The 17,477-nt window shown below is 46.2% G+C and overlaps 1 protein-coding gene across 3 annotated transcripts in view; it reads right to left on the minus strand.

The window, feature by feature from the left end:
* The window catches only part of LLGL2 (LLGL scribble cell polarity complex component 2), a 53,678-nt gene that overhangs the window by 14,180 nt on the left and 22,021 nt on the right, over nt 1-17,477 (minus strand). For all 3 annotated transcript variants that reach the window (XM_075014413.1, XM_075014410.1, XM_075014411.1), the window contains 11 exons: nt 15,754-15,869; nt 14,558-14,716; nt 12,960-13,122; nt 12,645-12,777; nt 11,682-11,736; nt 11,244-11,398; nt 6,822-7,039; nt 4,442-4,509; nt 2,237-2,390; nt 2,001-2,105; nt 207-499 (listed from right to left, as the gene is read on the minus strand). In XM_075014413.1, the coding sequence (XP_074870514.1) occupies nt 207-499; nt 2,001-2,105; nt 2,237-2,390; nt 4,442-4,509; nt 6,822-7,039; nt 11,244-11,398; nt 11,682-11,736; nt 12,645-12,777; nt 12,960-13,122; nt 14,558-14,716; nt 15,754-15,869 (1,619 nt within the window). The remainder of the gene's footprint in view (nt 1-206; nt 500-2,000; nt 2,106-2,236; nt 2,391-4,441; nt 4,510-6,821; nt 7,040-11,243; nt 11,399-11,681; nt 11,737-12,644; nt 12,778-12,959; nt 13,123-14,557; nt 14,717-15,753; nt 15,870-17,477) is intronic.

Raw genomic sequence — 17,477 nt, forward strand, 5'->3', positions numbered from 1 at the left:
GCTGGGAACATCGGGTAGCTAGGCACATGAACTTTTACTAACAAGCATAGGAGATACACTCACTCCAGCAGAAGACAAGACTTCTCTCTATACCTATTGCTCTCTAGAAACCAGGGAGTACCAGCTCTGACTAGGACTGACTGTGCTAGCCATTGCTTCCATACCTAGGGAAGTAACCATATCACATCAGAAAGGAAGAGACTTACTTGACAAAGACCAATCGTTTCTGCTGGTGATCAAAGAGCCCAAAGCCATGGCTAGTACCAAAGGCCATGAGCTTCCATTCAGAGTGAAGAGCCAGTGATGTGACTACAGCAGGCGGTTGGCACTGGACCAAGACAAATGGTTGGAAGCCAGGTTCAAATCGGACAGGCTCATCTCGGGTCTTTAGTCTCTCGTGACCTTTCCATTTATAGCCTTCTTGGTCCTGTAGTAAGTCTGCTTCAGCATGGTCCACAACATGCTCCGACTCTTCATCATTTAGTTCCATCACCAGTACCTGAGGGAACACAAATAAGCTCAGAGGCAGGTCATGCAATCCAAGTATTCCTCAGAGCTTTATGCTTCACCTGATCTCTGAATGGCTGAAACATGCATATTTGTTTCCAACCCGACCAAGTAGCTCCCTGTCTGACTCATGAACAAAGTCTCCACGAGAACTTTTGCCTCCCCTCTTAATTTCCTCATCTGATTATGTTGGCAGCAGGAAATTTCTAGCTACCAACATGGGTACTTCAAGTCAGCCCATCCTAACTCACTCAGTCCTCCCTAAAGAGAGGAGAGTGCTTGGAAAACAAAGCAGGCACAGATGTTCAGTTTACATGAGGAGACATGTTCATGGAGGGAGCACACATCATGCAGACCCCGAAAGGGGGTCTTCTATAAAAGCAACAAACACAAGCTCTTGCAAAAGACAGAAAAAAGAGACTGCAGAGGCCTTGGTTCACCTTCTCTCTGAAGTACCCAAGGACCACCTGTATCAGTTACAGATAAGCGTTACAGCTTCAAGCCCCAAGAACAGGGAAGGTAAAGAGACATCAACCCCCTGCTGCAGTTGAGGCCACCAGGCTGTCCCCTTCTGAAGAGCCTGTTGCATGAGATAGCAAGAAAGCCCCAATCCTGTTGCCTCCCCAGAGGCTCCTTGAAGCAGGTGCTCCAACAGATATCCCTAGCAAAGCAATAGCTCCTAGCAGCAGTGTTGCTAACTGACCCAGCCTGCTCCCTTAAACATCCTCCAAGCTTCTCAGGTATACCATTGCAAGGTGGTGCCACTTACTGATTAGACACTTGCAACACCGGCCAGGATCTAACTGGCTAGTTATTAGGTAGTATGCCTACATACAATTCAAATAGTGGAGGTGTTCAGACAATGGGCAGGGGGGAGAAAAAAGGAAACAAATCAGGAAATGCTTTAAAAAGCAGAAAACAAAATCACTGGAAGCTGGCAATTACGACAGGGCTGAGGCGTCAAGTCAAATAGAAAGGAGAGAATACAGTACGGACTAGAACAGGGGTCAGCAACCCCGGCACATGTGCTAAAATTGGTACTCGAACCAATTTTCATCAGCACACGAGGTAGGAGCTCAGTCTTGCCCTCCTCCCCATGCAGCCAGGAGCTTGCTCAAAGCCATGCTGCCTATGGATTAACGAACACCGGCTAGCGCTACCAGCCACCATCTAAAACAGTAAAGATCTACATCTTCATTTATTAATGAGGCTGTTGTGAGTAGGATTATTACTGACTTTAAAAAAAAAAAAAGCATCACCCACACTTAGACTGTACAGAAGTCAAAATGTCAAATTTCAGCACTTCCCCTCGGAAAAGTTGCCGACCCCTGGACTAGAAACCCCGACAAAATGGCTCTTCACTGACAGATGAAAACTCACCTCACCAGAAGGAAATCAATTTTGTCCTCCACTTCTCGTGTTGCTTCTTCTGTATTAGTCAAAAACCTCTTAAAAAACCACCCACCGAAAAGCCCATTTTATACTTTCTGTACCTGCCCTGCTGTGCCAGCTACAGTCAGATAGCCACTGTATTTACACAGGTAAATTTTCTGGATCCCAAGCCTGGGGTCATCACTATAAGGGTCAAAGGTTCCAACCTGGTGGATGGAAAGTAAAGAAGTCACCTCAACACAAGCTGCCCTTAGCTCCAAAGAGGACAAGCAACAGAACAGCAGGAGCACAAACTCTCCAGCTTCAGAAAAGTTTACCTGAGCAACTATCATCTCACCTTACGCAGCGGAGGCCATTCATCTTCACCCAATGAGTTCATGTTGTCATTGGGATCTGCATCTGTGAGGAAGACCTTCACGGTACTCAGCTTATAAAGAAGGCGCAAGCAAACGCCAGAAGCATCCCAAAACCGCACAGTGCCATCCTCGTGCCTGATGGGGAAGAGTCAAAAAGCCTATGCAGTCAGTGGTCAGTGCTGCAATAAGCCATGAGGGGAGAGAGCAGGATGGTAAAAGGAAGAAAGGGAGAGCAGAATCCACTCATCTAAGAGACTAGCTATTTTAAAAGACAGAAGGCACAACCTGAGACATACATGCTAAGCTACATCCTCTTACACGTGCCTGAATTCAAGCGAGAATTTAGCTTGCATCCCTACTGGGTTTCAGGAACTTGATGTTGCAAAACATATGATTTTAAAACTAACTCAAACTGAGCCTGTGTCTATACTTATGTAGAAGGTTGATGGCTGATATGCAATTTTGCCAGTTGTATACCTAAAATTGACATTTCAGCTGTCAACTTTGGTGGCTGTCTTCACAGCAGAAGGTCAACAAGAGCGCTTCTCCCATCAAACCTTCCTTAATTCTCGCAGCTTGTGAGGAGTTCCAGAGTCAATGTTGACCCTGGAATGCGCTGTTTTGCACGTGTGTGAAAAGGGTGCCCCAGAAGATCAGACCTGAGCGGTTGATCTTCTGCAGCAAGTGTGGATGTAGGCGGTGTCTTCCATCCTTTTGCCCTTAGCCCATAGCAACAACACTGGGTCACAGATGACTGCTCTACCAATGCAACTCTGACTTCCTGCAGCACCCAGCACCTCTATGAAGGCATGACAATTAGACACTAAAAAATCTTATAGAACTACTTGGCAGCAGTGATGTTTGAAGAGTGCTATGAAATTCCAGCTGAAAAGCAGACAGACAGAATTGTGCAACATAGAAAAATTCTCGTTATCATACCTAGTGTAACACCAGAAACTGAAATTACTAGACCTTCTGGGTCCCAACTGTCCTCACTGCATCAGTTAGGTATAATTGCTGCAATGCCAATGGAGTTATACTCTATTTGTATTGGGGGAAGGGAGAGACAGCCCTGCACTTACACTGTTCCCTCTGAACTAGCATCAATTTCAAGACTGGAATTAGCCAATCCTGGGAAAGGTCAATAGCTTTTCAGAACGGTCAAAGACAAGATGACCACGACAAGCCCAAGAGAGAAACCAACAGAACACCACTAGCCATCACCTACAGTCCTCAGCTAAAACCTCTACAGCACACTATTATCAGGGATTTACAACCCATCCTGGACAATGATCCCCCACTTTCACAGGCCTTGGGAGGCAGACCAGTCCTTGCCCACAGACAACCTGCCAACCTGAAGCAAACCGTAACCAGCAACTATACACCGCACCACAGTCACTCTAACTCAGGGACCCATCCATGCAACAAACCTCGTTGCCAGCTCTGCCCACATATCTACACCAGCAACACCATTACAGGACCTAACCAGATCAGCCACACCATCATGGGTTCATTCAGCTGCACATCTACCAATATAATTTATGCCATCATGTGCCAGCAATGCCCCTCTGCTATATACATCGGACAAACTGGACAGTCTCTACGTAAAAGAATAAACGCACACAAATCAGATATCAGAAATGGCAATATACAAAAACCCGTAGGAGAGCACTTCAATCTCCCAGGCCACACAGTAGCAGACTTAAAAGTAGCTATCCTACAGCAAAGAAATTTCAGGACCAGACTCCAAAGAGAAATTTCAGAGCTACAATTCATCTGCAAATTTGATGCCCTCAGCTCTGGCTTAAACAAAGACTGCGAATGGCTGGCTGGCTAAATACAGAAGCAGCTTCCCCTCCCTTGGTGTTCACACCTCCAGATCAACTGCTGGTAGTAGCTTCACCCTTGCTGACTGAGCTAACCTTCTTATCCCCACCCTCGCTCTGGCTTATTTATACGTGGCCCTGCAGATTTCCAAGAGCAGCATCTGATGAAGTGAGTCTGTGCTCATGAAAGCTAATGCTCAAAACTTTTCTGTTAGTTTATAAGGTGCCACAGGACCCTTTGCTGCTGTTACAGATCCAGACTAACACAGCTACCCCTCCAATACTTGACACCTTGTGACCAAGACTCGCTTGTTTAAAGAAAAAAAGCCTTGGTTTTGCGTAGTCAGTTAAAGCACCTACCCTGTAAGAAGGAGGTCCCTCTGGGGAGCATCTGGAGCCAGGTTGGTGCCACCATCAATCGGCCATGGCTAAAAAGTAAAAACAAACATACTTGAACACAGAAAGCGATGGTGAAGTCAAGTGAGTGCAGGAGAGTATGCCATAGAGGGGAAGGAGCAAAGGGGAATGTAAGCTAGTATGTTGCTCTGGTAAGGCGTGTGCTGGCGGGGGGCGGGGGGGAGAGAAAGAGACACGCTCTGCTGCAGGAGGCACCATGATGCAGTCCCAGCCCAGCTCCCATGGCTCTCCTGTAGGTTGCCTTACTAAGCGGCTGGCAGCCAGGCAGGCAAGAGGTATTGACTGAGGAGGGCATGCTCCCTTGGCCAATCAGGGATAGCCCCCTCCCTGAGCCCTGCTCCCCAGATGCCCTTTAAGGAGCATAGAGGAAGGCTGAAGCGCTCCACCCACCCAGATTCATGCGGGGATGCCGCCTGCTCCTCTTGGTCACTGTCACAGGGAGAGGGGGAAGTGCACAGTTCGCTGTATTGCTCTCCCTCTGGTTGGGAAGGGCGGGGGCCCAAGAGCTGTGCACTTTGCTCTTACTCCCTGAGAGGGACAGACAGGAGAACAACAAGCAGCCTCCCTGTAGGAACATGGGGGTGAGGCTTCAGGCCCCCTGCTCTCCCCACACCTGCACTGCATACAAACCCAACCCCTTGTCCTGAGCCCCTCACAGATCCCACCTGACTCCTGCACTTCCCATACCTAGTCCCCTCCCTGGGCCCTCCTCCAGCTCCCCACACCCTCAGCCCAAGCCCTCCTCACACCCAAGCCCCAAGTCTTGCATCCTCACCCACCCCTAATTCCCCTGCCATGAGCCCTCACACACTTAAGCCTCTTCTGACTGCTATAGCCCCCCAAACACTCCCCAACCCCCCACCCAAATTTCTTACAGGTACCATTGTATCACAACCACCCCACCCCCAGTCTTTTGCCTTGTGGGCCCACCCAAGAGGGAGGCTGTGATATGACAGTACTTGAAAGAAATGTAAGTTACTTTCACTCCTGGGGAGGAGATGAGAAAAGCATGAGCTCCAAGGCAAGTGCATCTGTCTGTGTGTAACATTAGCGTTTGCTTGGACCAAGATTAGATGATCTAGTTCTGATTTCATCAGCTGTACTTTTTTGGCTAGAAACTGTTAGATTCAAGTTACTTCTTTAAGCAGCTGCCAAGAGCTCCTGGTTTAGCAGGAACTTTGCTAGCACTGACTGCTGGAAGCATTCTGAGCTGGAGCTCATGTCTACTGAGAACTGATACAAGCTGGAGAATTCAAATACTTTGAATTCCCAGGGAAACCCTGTGCCACTGCAGCATGGCAGAAATATTCCCATCCACCCTGCAGGTCCCTTGGGTTCTTTGCAGAAAACGCGTCCCGGGAGGGGAGAGGGGGAGGAGAAATCACTTGGCTGAGAGAGGTCTTGGGAAGAGAGGGAAAGAGAATGGAGCTGGAAGCTCCGCCTCCCCCTGCACAGCAGCCAGCACTGGGTCCGATCAATCCCTAGAAACTTTCCCTGACTGCAGGAAGTGCTGGACTGTGGGGGAGAGGGGACTTGGCAGGAGAGGGTCCAAGTTGCATGGACAGCAGGAGAAGCCCTGCATACAGAGATCCCTCTCCCTTGCTTACCTGTAACCTCCACCAGGTTCCCCTCGCATCAGAAGCCCCTTGTACCTAGAACCACCTGCTGAGCCACACTCTCTAAATTAGGAGTACCCCACACCTGGAACCCTAACCCCAGAGCTCCAACAAGCTGCCCTTGGCCCCCCAAACCCAACCCCTGCAGCTGCCTCCTCCTCCCTCCGCATACCATAGCTATCTTCACCAGGACTCCCTTGCTGAATCCCATTCCTCTTGCATCCTGACCACCACCCCAAGCTCCCGTGCATCCCGATTCCCTGACTCCCTGCTCCAAGCTGCCCATGCCCAGATTGTACCACACAGAACCCTGTCCCTCTTGATGGAATTCTAAGTCAAACAATTTAAAAAAATTGTTGGAAAGTTGTGCCTATTTTGTCTATCAAAGCAATAAATACAACAGCCCTATAATCACCCCATTGTTGATTATATTGATAATTTACTAACAAGCATTTTGAAATCAGTGTGATTGTCAAAATAAGCTTTACGAAACTTTAAAGCAGTAGGTGGAATTTCATATTTTGGTGCAGAATTCCCCTGGAGTAAAACCATCTTCACTTTGCCAGTGGGATTTTGGGAGCAGGCTCAGTCCTACCACTAACCCCTACACTGTTCCACTTGGCACTCAGGGTAGAAAAAGTATTTGCTGACTATGTTATATTGTTCTTATGTGCGCATAAGTAAATGCGCGCTTACAGCTGCCATACCATATTTGAGTAATGAGAGTTCTGCTTGCTCCCAGCGCTGATCACCCTCTCCCAGAGTTTCAGTGGGATATTGGAAACATGGTGTGAACAGGTGATGGCTGAGCAGTGCAGAGATGCCAGGTATGGAGGATGGATTACTGGCCAGCCTGCACTTTTCAGGTCTATTACCACCAGCTCTTCTTCAGCTAGCACGACCATCGCAGAGGGGTCATCACACTCTGTGCAAACAGAGGCAGAGACTATTCAGCTTATTCATTGCTTTCGATAGTGCTTTGATTTGATACACCTAGGGCTTTAATCAGAAAATTGGCTACATGTGATCTAATAGCAGAAACAAGCTTCTTATAGAATAGGTACAAAAATATGTATTCCCACAAAGATTCTTCCCATAAACGGGATTGTGAACAGCAGTAAATACATACTCCTTTTCAACTCTTCTTGGGCTAACCTGAACATTTATCCAGAAATTCGAGACATTAACTCAACAAGTTTGCTAAAACCTCAGAAGTGTTAATAGAACAAATCTTGTAGAGGGTTAGCTACAGCAGGAGTCACACCTGGTCAACAATGACATTTGTTAAGTACAACACAAAGCTCTTATTTAAGCTCCCCAGTGGGACGGCTACAAGTAACAAAGGCTATGTCCAGACTAGAACAGGCCAGCTACTGTACCTCAGTCAGTTCCCTCAGGCTCACAGGGCTGTGGAGCTAAAATTTCAGTGCAGATATCTGGGCCCTAGCTCTGAGATATCCCTCTCTGCACCCCAGCCACAGCCTGAAAAATCTCCACAACTTTTTTTTAGCTCCACAGCCCAAGTCTTTGAGCCTGGGTCAGCTGACCTGGGCTCAGACTCCGTGGCACAAATGTGTTATTGCAGTGTAGATACCCAAACAGGCCTCTGACCTACTCTTAGCTATTAATGGCTGGGATGCATGAATAGATATGTATTCACTCCAGCAATGACTTATTGCTATGTTATGACCTCAGCCCCTTCAAAGCTAAGCTGCTTAAAAAGCAGTAAGGCAGCAGGTTCTGGAAAATGCTGCTGTACTTGGAATCAACAAATGTCTGAAAGCTTGAAATGTAAACATTTGAAGCTTTCCTGCCTCTGGTGTGCCTGGCTATCTGCACTACTTGGGTACATCTACACTAGCCCCAAACTTCAAAATGGCCATGCAAATGGCCATTTCGAAGTTCACTAATGAAGCACTGAAATACATATTCAGTGCTTCATTAGCACGCAGGTGGCCGCAGCACTTCGAAATTGATGCGGCTCACCGCCACGCGGCTCATCCCAACAGGGCTCCTTTTCGAAAGGACCCCTCCTACTTCGAAGTCCCCTTATTCCCATCTGCTCATAGGAATAAGGGGACTTCGAAGTAGGCAGGATCCTTTCGAAAAGGAGCCCCGTCGGGACGAGCCGCGTCAATTTCGAAGTTCTGCGGCCACACGCATGCTAATGAGGCGCTGAATATGTATTTCAGCGCTTCATTAGTAAACTTCAAAATGGCCATTTGCATGGCCATTTTGAAGTTTGGGGCTAGTATAGACACGGCCCTTAAGAGCATCTTCATATCTGAAATAAATATCGACAACATACAAAAAACAGTTAATGCAACCACAAAGCTGAGACTTGTAGTATTCTGTATTATAGTTTTGATAAATCACACTCAGCAGCACAACCAGAATTTTGCTAAGAATGGGGCCCAGGTTACTGGCTGTCCCAAATTTAAGCTTTGCAACCCCACACACTCAACTTTGGCCCAGCCAGCCCTCTGCCCGCACAGGGGGTTGGCTGGGACAAATATGAATGAATGGCATTGTATCTTCATGCACAGGGTCACCATGACACTCAAGTATGGCTGAGACAGCATTCTCATCTGGTCATGTGCCCAAGACCTCTCTCCCCTTACTGCAGCCCGATAATGAAGTTTTTACTCATTGTACAGGCAGCCACGTTATGACTGATGGGAAAACCAAAGCTGGGCACTATTCAGAAGCTAAATTAATGCAGGTTTTTGCAGCTCTGTAAAAAGAAAGAAATGAAAACTATGCAAATGCTCTTGTACATCAGTGAGCAATTGAATGAAGTGAACAAAGCTGCATTTACATCAACATGTGGTAACTATGCCTACCTATCATGCCCTAAACAGCTCTCCTTTGCCACATCTCCGCTCACACAACTTTGTGTGTCTTCTACAATTGATTCTGTCTCCTGCTTATTTATCTGACCATCTGAAATAACTCACCAGTAACAAAAATCTATTAAATCCTACAAGCTACTATTTGTATCAAGTGAGTTATTTTCTCTTCCTCACATGGAGCTAGGAATCAGGTGATCTGGGCTGCACTTCTGGCTCAGGCAAGGGCCTGCTGAAAGGGTCACTTGTGCCTCAGTTTCTCTATAAATCAAGTGGGAGGCTACGATACAGGTAAAGTACTAAGTGATTTGTTATTTTTCTCCTCAGTCTACTGTCATTCACTGGATCCAATTCAGATGAGCTCTGCAGGGCAGTGACCGAGTTTTATACATCTATAACGCTCCATGCACCGCTAGGCAATAAATAAATATAGCAATCACTGCACCTTGGTACAGAGTTAACAGTGTGGGCAGTACACAGCGTATGTCCAGTCCTCCAGTACAGAGTGAATGTGCACAGACTGTTCTGCAGGCTCCAGGCTCCAGTGAGCACTACGCTTATAGCACAGAACTGTTTTAAGTTATCCAAGGGGAAGAAAAGTGCGATAGAATTTTGCATGTCTCACATACACCTCACTAACAGCCAATCTGAATATTTGTTATTCTCTCTCTGAAGATGGGGGAAGGACTGCCTCTAGAATCATGTTGATATACACAAGCTTTACACTCATTAACTTAAGTGGCTTTGGGATAGAATAACCCCACGCTACTTCCATCATGAAGAACACTAAGGGGCACGTGAAGTGAGCTGGACAAGTCTTCTAGTCTTAGTCACTCAGCCACAAGGAAGCTTGCTGACCACAGACATGACACTTAATTGTAAATAACTTCCTGGTCTGAAGTGCTGCAGCAACAGCTTCCTCTAACAGCTTCTGCGTGCACGCATAGTAGAAACACATACACGCAGGGGACTCAATTCTTGGGCAGTGCAAGCTTTGTAATGTGCATTTTATTGCAGGCTACAGGTTCTTAATTTACCTCCAGGAACAGTGTTTAGCGGTGTCAGGTGCTGTACACCATAATATTTTAAATCTTTTCTCTCATCAGCATCTGAGAGCTGATGCCTACAAGGTTTAAAAACTATTGACTATGCTTCTTTATGATGTACAAAGGAGGGCTGAACCGTTTTTTAAAATAAGTTTCAGGTCTTGTCTATCCTGGGAGACATTACCTATTCTAGATAAGGCTGCAATCTAGTGTCAAAGTTATGCCGACAAATATCGCCTGTTTTCATCACATATCAAAGCAGTAATTAAAGTCCAATTAAAAACTTTAAAGCCATTTTTAAGAAAACATGGGAAGAGCAATGGCCTCTACTTTTCAAACTAGATATCTGCTACTCCTAGACATTTATCTATTGAAACCTGCAGTCTTCTCCGTACCATAGATCAAACAGAAAAAAAACCACCTTTGCAAGGCACAACAGGAGATAGTTGCCCACAAAACCCTCCAAAGCATTGAGAGTTTTGCAATTCACACATCTGCCCTTTTTTACTGTATCTGTCACTTGAAATACCTAAGTTGACACCTGTTTTGAGGGTGAGATCAGGACCAATGATAAAGAAGTGGATGAAGCAGAAAGGTTCTGGGAGAACTCAGGTTGGGCTGGGATCACAGACCCATTCAGATTTGATGGCTAAGAATAGGAAGTGATTCCAGGTAGTGCACACTCAGGCAGTAATGTCCTTACCATGCTAGTGGGAATAAGAGAAGCTGTGGGACATACTGATTGAGAGGTGGTGGAACAAAGCATAACAGTCATTTCTGAGCTGTAAGAAGTGTTTACATTCGTGTTGGGCAACAAAGAATTAATAAAATGCTATGTATACAGACCCTTCGCTGTAACTTTAGCTTTTGCTCATATGCTACACATCATAAACTCAGACAGTAACTAAGAAAGCCACTCATTCCACATCTGAGGCTTGTTTGGTTTTTAATTACAGTCCTTTTTGAGGTGATGTGTCAAAGCAATATTCAGAACTGGATCTCATAGCATAATCATTCCCCATATGCCCATCTGTTTCCATGAGCTAATAAGAATAAACAGTACAAGTAGCTGAACCATCGCTGCTGCCAACATTTGACATTGCAGTTATAATTAGCATCTTTAGACATTTACAATATAAAAACAACTCAACACAAGTAAAAACAGTGCTTTGCATTGAAGCTGTTACTTTGTCACACCCAGAATCTCCGTCCACAGGCACCTCTCACCACATACCTGCAGCAGGATCTGCATTGCAGATGACAAAGAAGTCTATCACCCGAGATGTAAAGTCAAAGGCAGTTTGCTGGCTGCCGTGGATGACAGAGATACTGTGCCGGTCACCATAGCTAGCCCGGGGCATCCCTCCTTGGAATATAATGTAAGGTAGCCTTAAAAAAAAAAAAAAGAAAAAAAAAAAACACACACGACAACATTTGTGCTCACTCAGATTCCATCTAGTTCACTGAGAAGTGATTAACTGAGACAGCTTAAGGCCCCCACGTCTGACAAAGGCTCCCTACAGTGTTACTCAAAAGGAGCTACATGCATGAGACCAGCGTGGTCTGCAATAGATGACAAAATATCTTGTGCTTCCCTCCCTTGCCCCAATCCCATTATTTTAACCATCTCATGAGCAGCACAGAGGAGGGAAATGAATAAACAAGAACCTACCCTTTCTTTGTCGTCAGCCAATAAATCTTGGAAATGGCCTTGCAAGGAAAAGGACCTAGGAGGACAGATTTATAAAAGTTACCACAGATGCAAGATGTATCTTGCATTAGCAGGAGATCATACTTCTAGACAGGGGAAGCAGACTGGAAACTGAAGGCCCTTTTTAATTATTCTGATTCATAAACTGACAGGAGTGCCACTTATAAGGTAGGGTTACATGAGCTGGAAAGTAGGGGCACCTCACTGTGCTGAACTCAGAGGAGTACCTTCTCTTGGAGATGCCATTTCTGGTAGTATTGTTCAGTGTTAAGGTGGCTAAGGCCAAAGGGTAGCTGTTGCTGGCAGAAGTAGTATGTGCTGTCCATGGCTGGGCACCTGGAACTTCAATTTCCAGTGCTCTTGCATGTTTAATGCAGGAACAGGCAATAAGCTCTAGAGGCCAGATCACATCAACATGGAGGCATCCACACAGCAAAAGAAAAGTTATCCCCTTTTGAGGAGTTTCAGCCTTCAGCATGTGTCACTTTGACTTTAGCACTCAAGCAACAGATTAGAGAAGTAATCCACTGAGCTCGTATACAGAAGTCACTTGGCTCTTGTCAGGAAAGGCTGGATACCTGACTCAGAACAAGGAATACAACAGAATCCCTAGCTCATTTCCTGATAGAGTCATCTATGCTTCTGTACAGATTTTTGCCTCCAACTCGTCCATGCTCAGCATGGACATCAAACCAGATATCCTTGCTTCAACTGATTTCAACACCAAAGCAAACTGGACTGACTTCGAGAGATGTTTATGGCCCATTGAGGAAACAGCTTTGCATTGCACTGCCATGACTATCCACCAGGTGAGGGCTCGATTCAGATCACAGAGGGGCTTCAGGTGAGTTTAAGATCAGTTCAACACAAACAGCTTAAAGCCTCAGCACAGAAGCAGTTCATTTCTATCACACATATACTGACCATAAGGCACTTTGCTTTCCAGGGGCTCAGGCTGCCTGTTATCATTGGATACTGGCCACTGGGTGTAACTTCCATCATAATGGCAGCTAATGATTTGATGGCCATCCTTCTGCCAAAAGAGGTTCTCCAGTTGCTAGGGAAGAAGAGAGAAAGTGACGGATGTCCAGAGACTCCTCAATCCTTCCAGAATCAGAACAGACATTCATAGGAGGGAACACCACAGCTGGCTCTCCCAGGTCTGTATTTCTACAGAGAAACCTGGAGGTAGGAGAGTTCACCTTCCCTATGCCCACTGATTTCAGCCAGCATTAATACCTGACTGCTCAGGAAGTGGTGCGACACTCTGTGATTACGTAGGTCCCAGAGGACAATGAGGCCCCTGCTGTAGCCAATCAAAATCTGGTTAGGGTTGCTGGGATGCTCCCGTAAGGCTTCCACCAATTCAAATGACCGCCTGTTACGATACTCCTCTGGCACCCTGGGGCAAAACGCAGAGAAAAATTAATTCACATGCAGCTGAATATGACATCCCATGGAGAGCACAAATATGGGAGAGAATGACAACGACTGTGAAAGTGAAACTCTTAGAAGGGTCAAAACATGTAGAGTGTTTTTTCATAGTCAGGATCCTTAAGATTTGCAGTGCAAAGAAGCTACTCTGAAGACTCTACATGAGAAGATCTCCTTGTCCAGTTCCACCATCAGAAGGGGAAACCAGATAACTGTGATGAACTCCACAGAAGGAAGCCCACAAAGTGGGGAGAACACAGGCTTTGAGCTACCTCCCTACCTAGTACCATTGATGGGCAGGGAAAGGAATGGATAGAACCACAAGCAGTGCAATGAAGCTGACACAAACCTGCTGTTGACTGTCTGCTTGCAGACAACACTGGAAGATACGCATTCCACAAAACGTGTTTTAGAGGGTAAGTTTCCAAAAGCATCCAAAGCATCTTAAGAACCTTGGGCAATTTTGAAAGCATCGCCCTGAGTTTCTGTGGACTTGAGGCAGCTTTGATCATTGCTCAGATTTAAAAATGAAATGCCTTATTAAGCCTTCTGGAATCTTCAAATGCTTTTGATATTTGTTGGTGAGACTGGGATACGTAATCATGAGCAAAGCTACAAGTGCTATATAGGTACCAGAAGTCCCAGAACTCTTGGCTGCCAAAGACCTTCACGGAACACTGCCACAGCCCTGCTGTCATGGGTAGTGGGGGGATCCTGGAGCTCCCCAGCCCTGCATAACAGGGGATTGTTACTCCCACACCAGCTCCCACCTCCACTGGTGGCAGGGTGACTGGGATCTCCCAACTCCCAGCAGTGGCAGGCAATCCTCTACCCCGACACCACCCTACCAGTTCCCAGACACTGGGTAGGAGTGGGGGCCACAAATCCCAGCTGCTGCATTGTAGTGGGGCAATGTGCTGGAGCCTCCTGCCACTCCCCCCCACCTGCCTAATATAATCCAAACTGGATGTAAATTTGTTATGCTCATATGAAAAAAAAATGCTTGTGGCATATGCAAGAAGGTAAGCATGTAGAATGAAAAACTATTAAATTGGCATATAAATGTGAATACACACACAAACAGTAACATGTCAACATTTTTAATGATCTGGATGAGCCTGAGACAGCAGCTAATTGTGCTGTGCCCCCCGCTTACGAAATTTCACATGCCCTGAGGCTGCCTGCCCCCTCCACCCACTTTGCCCACCCTTGCACTAGAGCTCAGAGTAAAGATTTGTCTCTCTGTCATCATCCCATATTTGCAGCCTGTAGTAGCTAATGTAATGTCAAGCTCTCGTGGATAAGCTGGAATAAAAAAAAAAAAAACCCCACTTTTGAACACCCTTCTGACTGCCATGCCTATACATAACAAATCTCAGTGAGGAATGTGCCCATTGGCTCACCGCTGCAGCACTGCCTCAGAGGTGATGGTCCTATCCTCTAACACTCTGAACGATGGGAGCTCCACCACGAAGACACTGCCACTCTCAGTGCCTAGATACAGAACTTCTTGTGATGAATGTGAAAGGACAACAGTTATCTGGGTGGCACTTGGAGGAGATCTGTTGATGCAAAAAGCAGCCCAGTTAACAGCCTATGAAGGAGATCAGTTCTCAAAAGAAACAGCTACAGTGTTCGTTTAAACTCTACAGTGCCTCAAATGAAAGCTGACCCCTGCTTTACCCATAAGCCATTTGTAAGAGATTCAGTAAGCATTTCGCTGGACAAATGAAGCTTGTGCTAGGATTTTGGTTTTTTGGCAGCAGAATGCCAGCTTTAAAATAAATCTTCTGATGTTGCATGTCTGAGTCGCTGTTATGAGTTAAAAACCTCATCTTCCCAAACGATACAAAGGAACAGAAACAAATAAGTTGCCGGAGAACGGACAAAATGAAGTTAGAAATATGGGGATATTTTAAACAGTGAATTAAAGGTTGTGTCTACACTTACTAAAAAACTTTGAAATGGCCATGCTAATGGCCAAATCGAAGATACTAATGAGGCGCCGAAACTCATATTCAGTGCCTCATTAGAGTGCCGTCAGCCACAGTGCTGTGATTCTCTCCCCCGCGGCTCGTCTACATGGGTGTCCTTTTCCAAAGGACCCCACCAACATCAAAACCCGCTTATTCCTATCAGTGCCATGGCCAGTGGCATGCTAATGAGGCGCTGAATATGCATTTCAGCACCTTATTGGCCAAATCGAAGAATGCTATTAGCATGGCCATTTCCAAGTTTTTAGTAAGTGTAGACATAGCCAAAATGACTTAGATCCATGGGCACATGATGATTTAAAACTAGTGATGGAGCTAAGCTCAACAGATATGCCAGGTTTAAATTGATTTGAGAGAGTATACAGAGTTGCACAGATTTAATTAAATGTATTTTTAAAATAGATCTCTGAACTGGGGCAGCTTTGTATTCAGATGAAGCTTTATTCAGATTCTAGTTGCATCAATGGTAACACCCCTAGTGACTTCATTAGAAAGCAAACTGGGCCCTAAAATCTGGACACTGAACTAAGCCAAGTCAGAGTCCATTCCAGAGGCTGCTGGTTGGGCAGCACAGGAAGACAAACAGCAATATTGGCACATGTTACCCAGGAGGCCCCCGTAGTGTGAAGCGCTGCTCTTCCTGCAGCTCAGATGCCCCACTGCGCTGCTTCAGGCTCCAGAGATGCAAGCTGTTATCATCCAGCAGTGTCACCAGCTGGCACTGAAATCAAGAAACAGGATCATAAAGGAAACAACCTACTTCAAAGCAGTACAATGCATCAAGCAATAAACCACGGCTGTTCAAAGCTTCTCTCAGTTAATGCAGGACTCAGGTGCACAAAGCCCTGGGCTTACACAGTTGCATTCAGTATGATTCTGCTGACTCAGACAGTAAGACTTTTGAACTACAGTAAACTCTTGGTTAACTGGAATTTGAGTAACCAGCACACTCAAATAACTGGCATAATGGACAGCCAAGTAGCACTCCTCAGTGGACACCAGGCAGGAGCACAGAGAGCAGAGGAGCCTCCCTGCTGCACTCTCACACAGCACAAAGAGATGCAGGGTGGCACTGAGTGGGCTGGCCCCTGAGAGAGGTGGGGCATTGCTCTTGTATTCTGCACACAAACTCCAGCCCTGACAGCACTTCTCTACACTCCCGCCCAGTGTCTGCTGAACAGAGAAGAAAATTGTGTCAGGGCTGGGGTTTGTGCACAGAGCCTGAGAGCAAAGCCCCACCCACTGAGGCGGGGCAGGAAGCCTGCTCACGGCTGCCCTGTGTCCCTCTGCGCTGCGTGACTGCAGCTGGCAGGCTCCCCTGCTCTCCCACCCAGCATGAGCTACTCTATTATCCAGAATATATGACTACCCAGCAACCTCCTGGTCCCATGGATGCTGGATGTCAGAGTTTACTGTACACAGAATGGGCTGCAGACTTTAAATCATTTATTGCTGGTTTCTGTATTCAATATAGCAGCATGGAGAGCTGAGAGCTTGATCTTTAGAAGGATGAATATTAGCTGTCCTTTCATCAACTGGGCAAGCCCACTCTGTTACCTACTTTAGCAAGCTGTGTTGTAGCTAGCAAAGCTATTTACATCCTTCCTGGTTTGCTGAAGTGTATACACACCCTTCCACACCCTTGCTTTGTAACTGCTGGTGTATTTCACTTCACCACTCATACTGCATTCTGTGTCCAACTTCCTTTCCCAAGGTAGTGCCAGGGAGTCCTTTTACAAGCCCAGCCCTGCCAACTGTACACTCAAATGAAACTTTTTGCCTGCTGAAGCCACACCTGATACAACATGTAATACTCCCCCATGGGAGTTTCAGTTTATACCATTAAGTTCTGAGTGGTTTACTACCTAGCAAATTCACACCCACTCATAACACTGTTCTCCCTAAATGAGATTCAGACAGCACAGAGTCTGGTCTACTAGTCAGGTTGCCGCAAGGGGACCTGGTTAAAAGCCAACAGGCACGTGAGGGAATTTTGATCTTCCCATTTTTAGTTAGTGGTGAAACATTATGCAAAAAGCAAAGGGAGCAATTTAAGAAGTGGCTAGGTAAGTCAAACGATGTCAGAACAAAGAATGATGAAATCTGCAGAACAGCAGCTGCTGTTCCACATGGAAAGCAATGAACAGCAGAGGAAAATGGGTATGATCCCAATATAGAAACGCAGGTTGCAATGCAAAAGGAAATCCTTGCAGCCAGCCTCCTGCAACAGCAACTCTCCTGATCCTGTTGCCACTATCACCAGGTGCTTTGGGATTCAAGCACCAGAATCCTCTGTGGATTTTCAAGGTGCTGTCTCCATTTTATGACT

This window comes from Carettochelys insculpta, chromosome 20 (assembly GCF_033958435.1).
Source record: "Carettochelys insculpta isolate YL-2023 chromosome 20, ASM3395843v1, whole genome shotgun sequence".
NCBI lineage: Eukaryota > Metazoa > Chordata > Testudines > Carettochelyidae > Carettochelys > Carettochelys insculpta.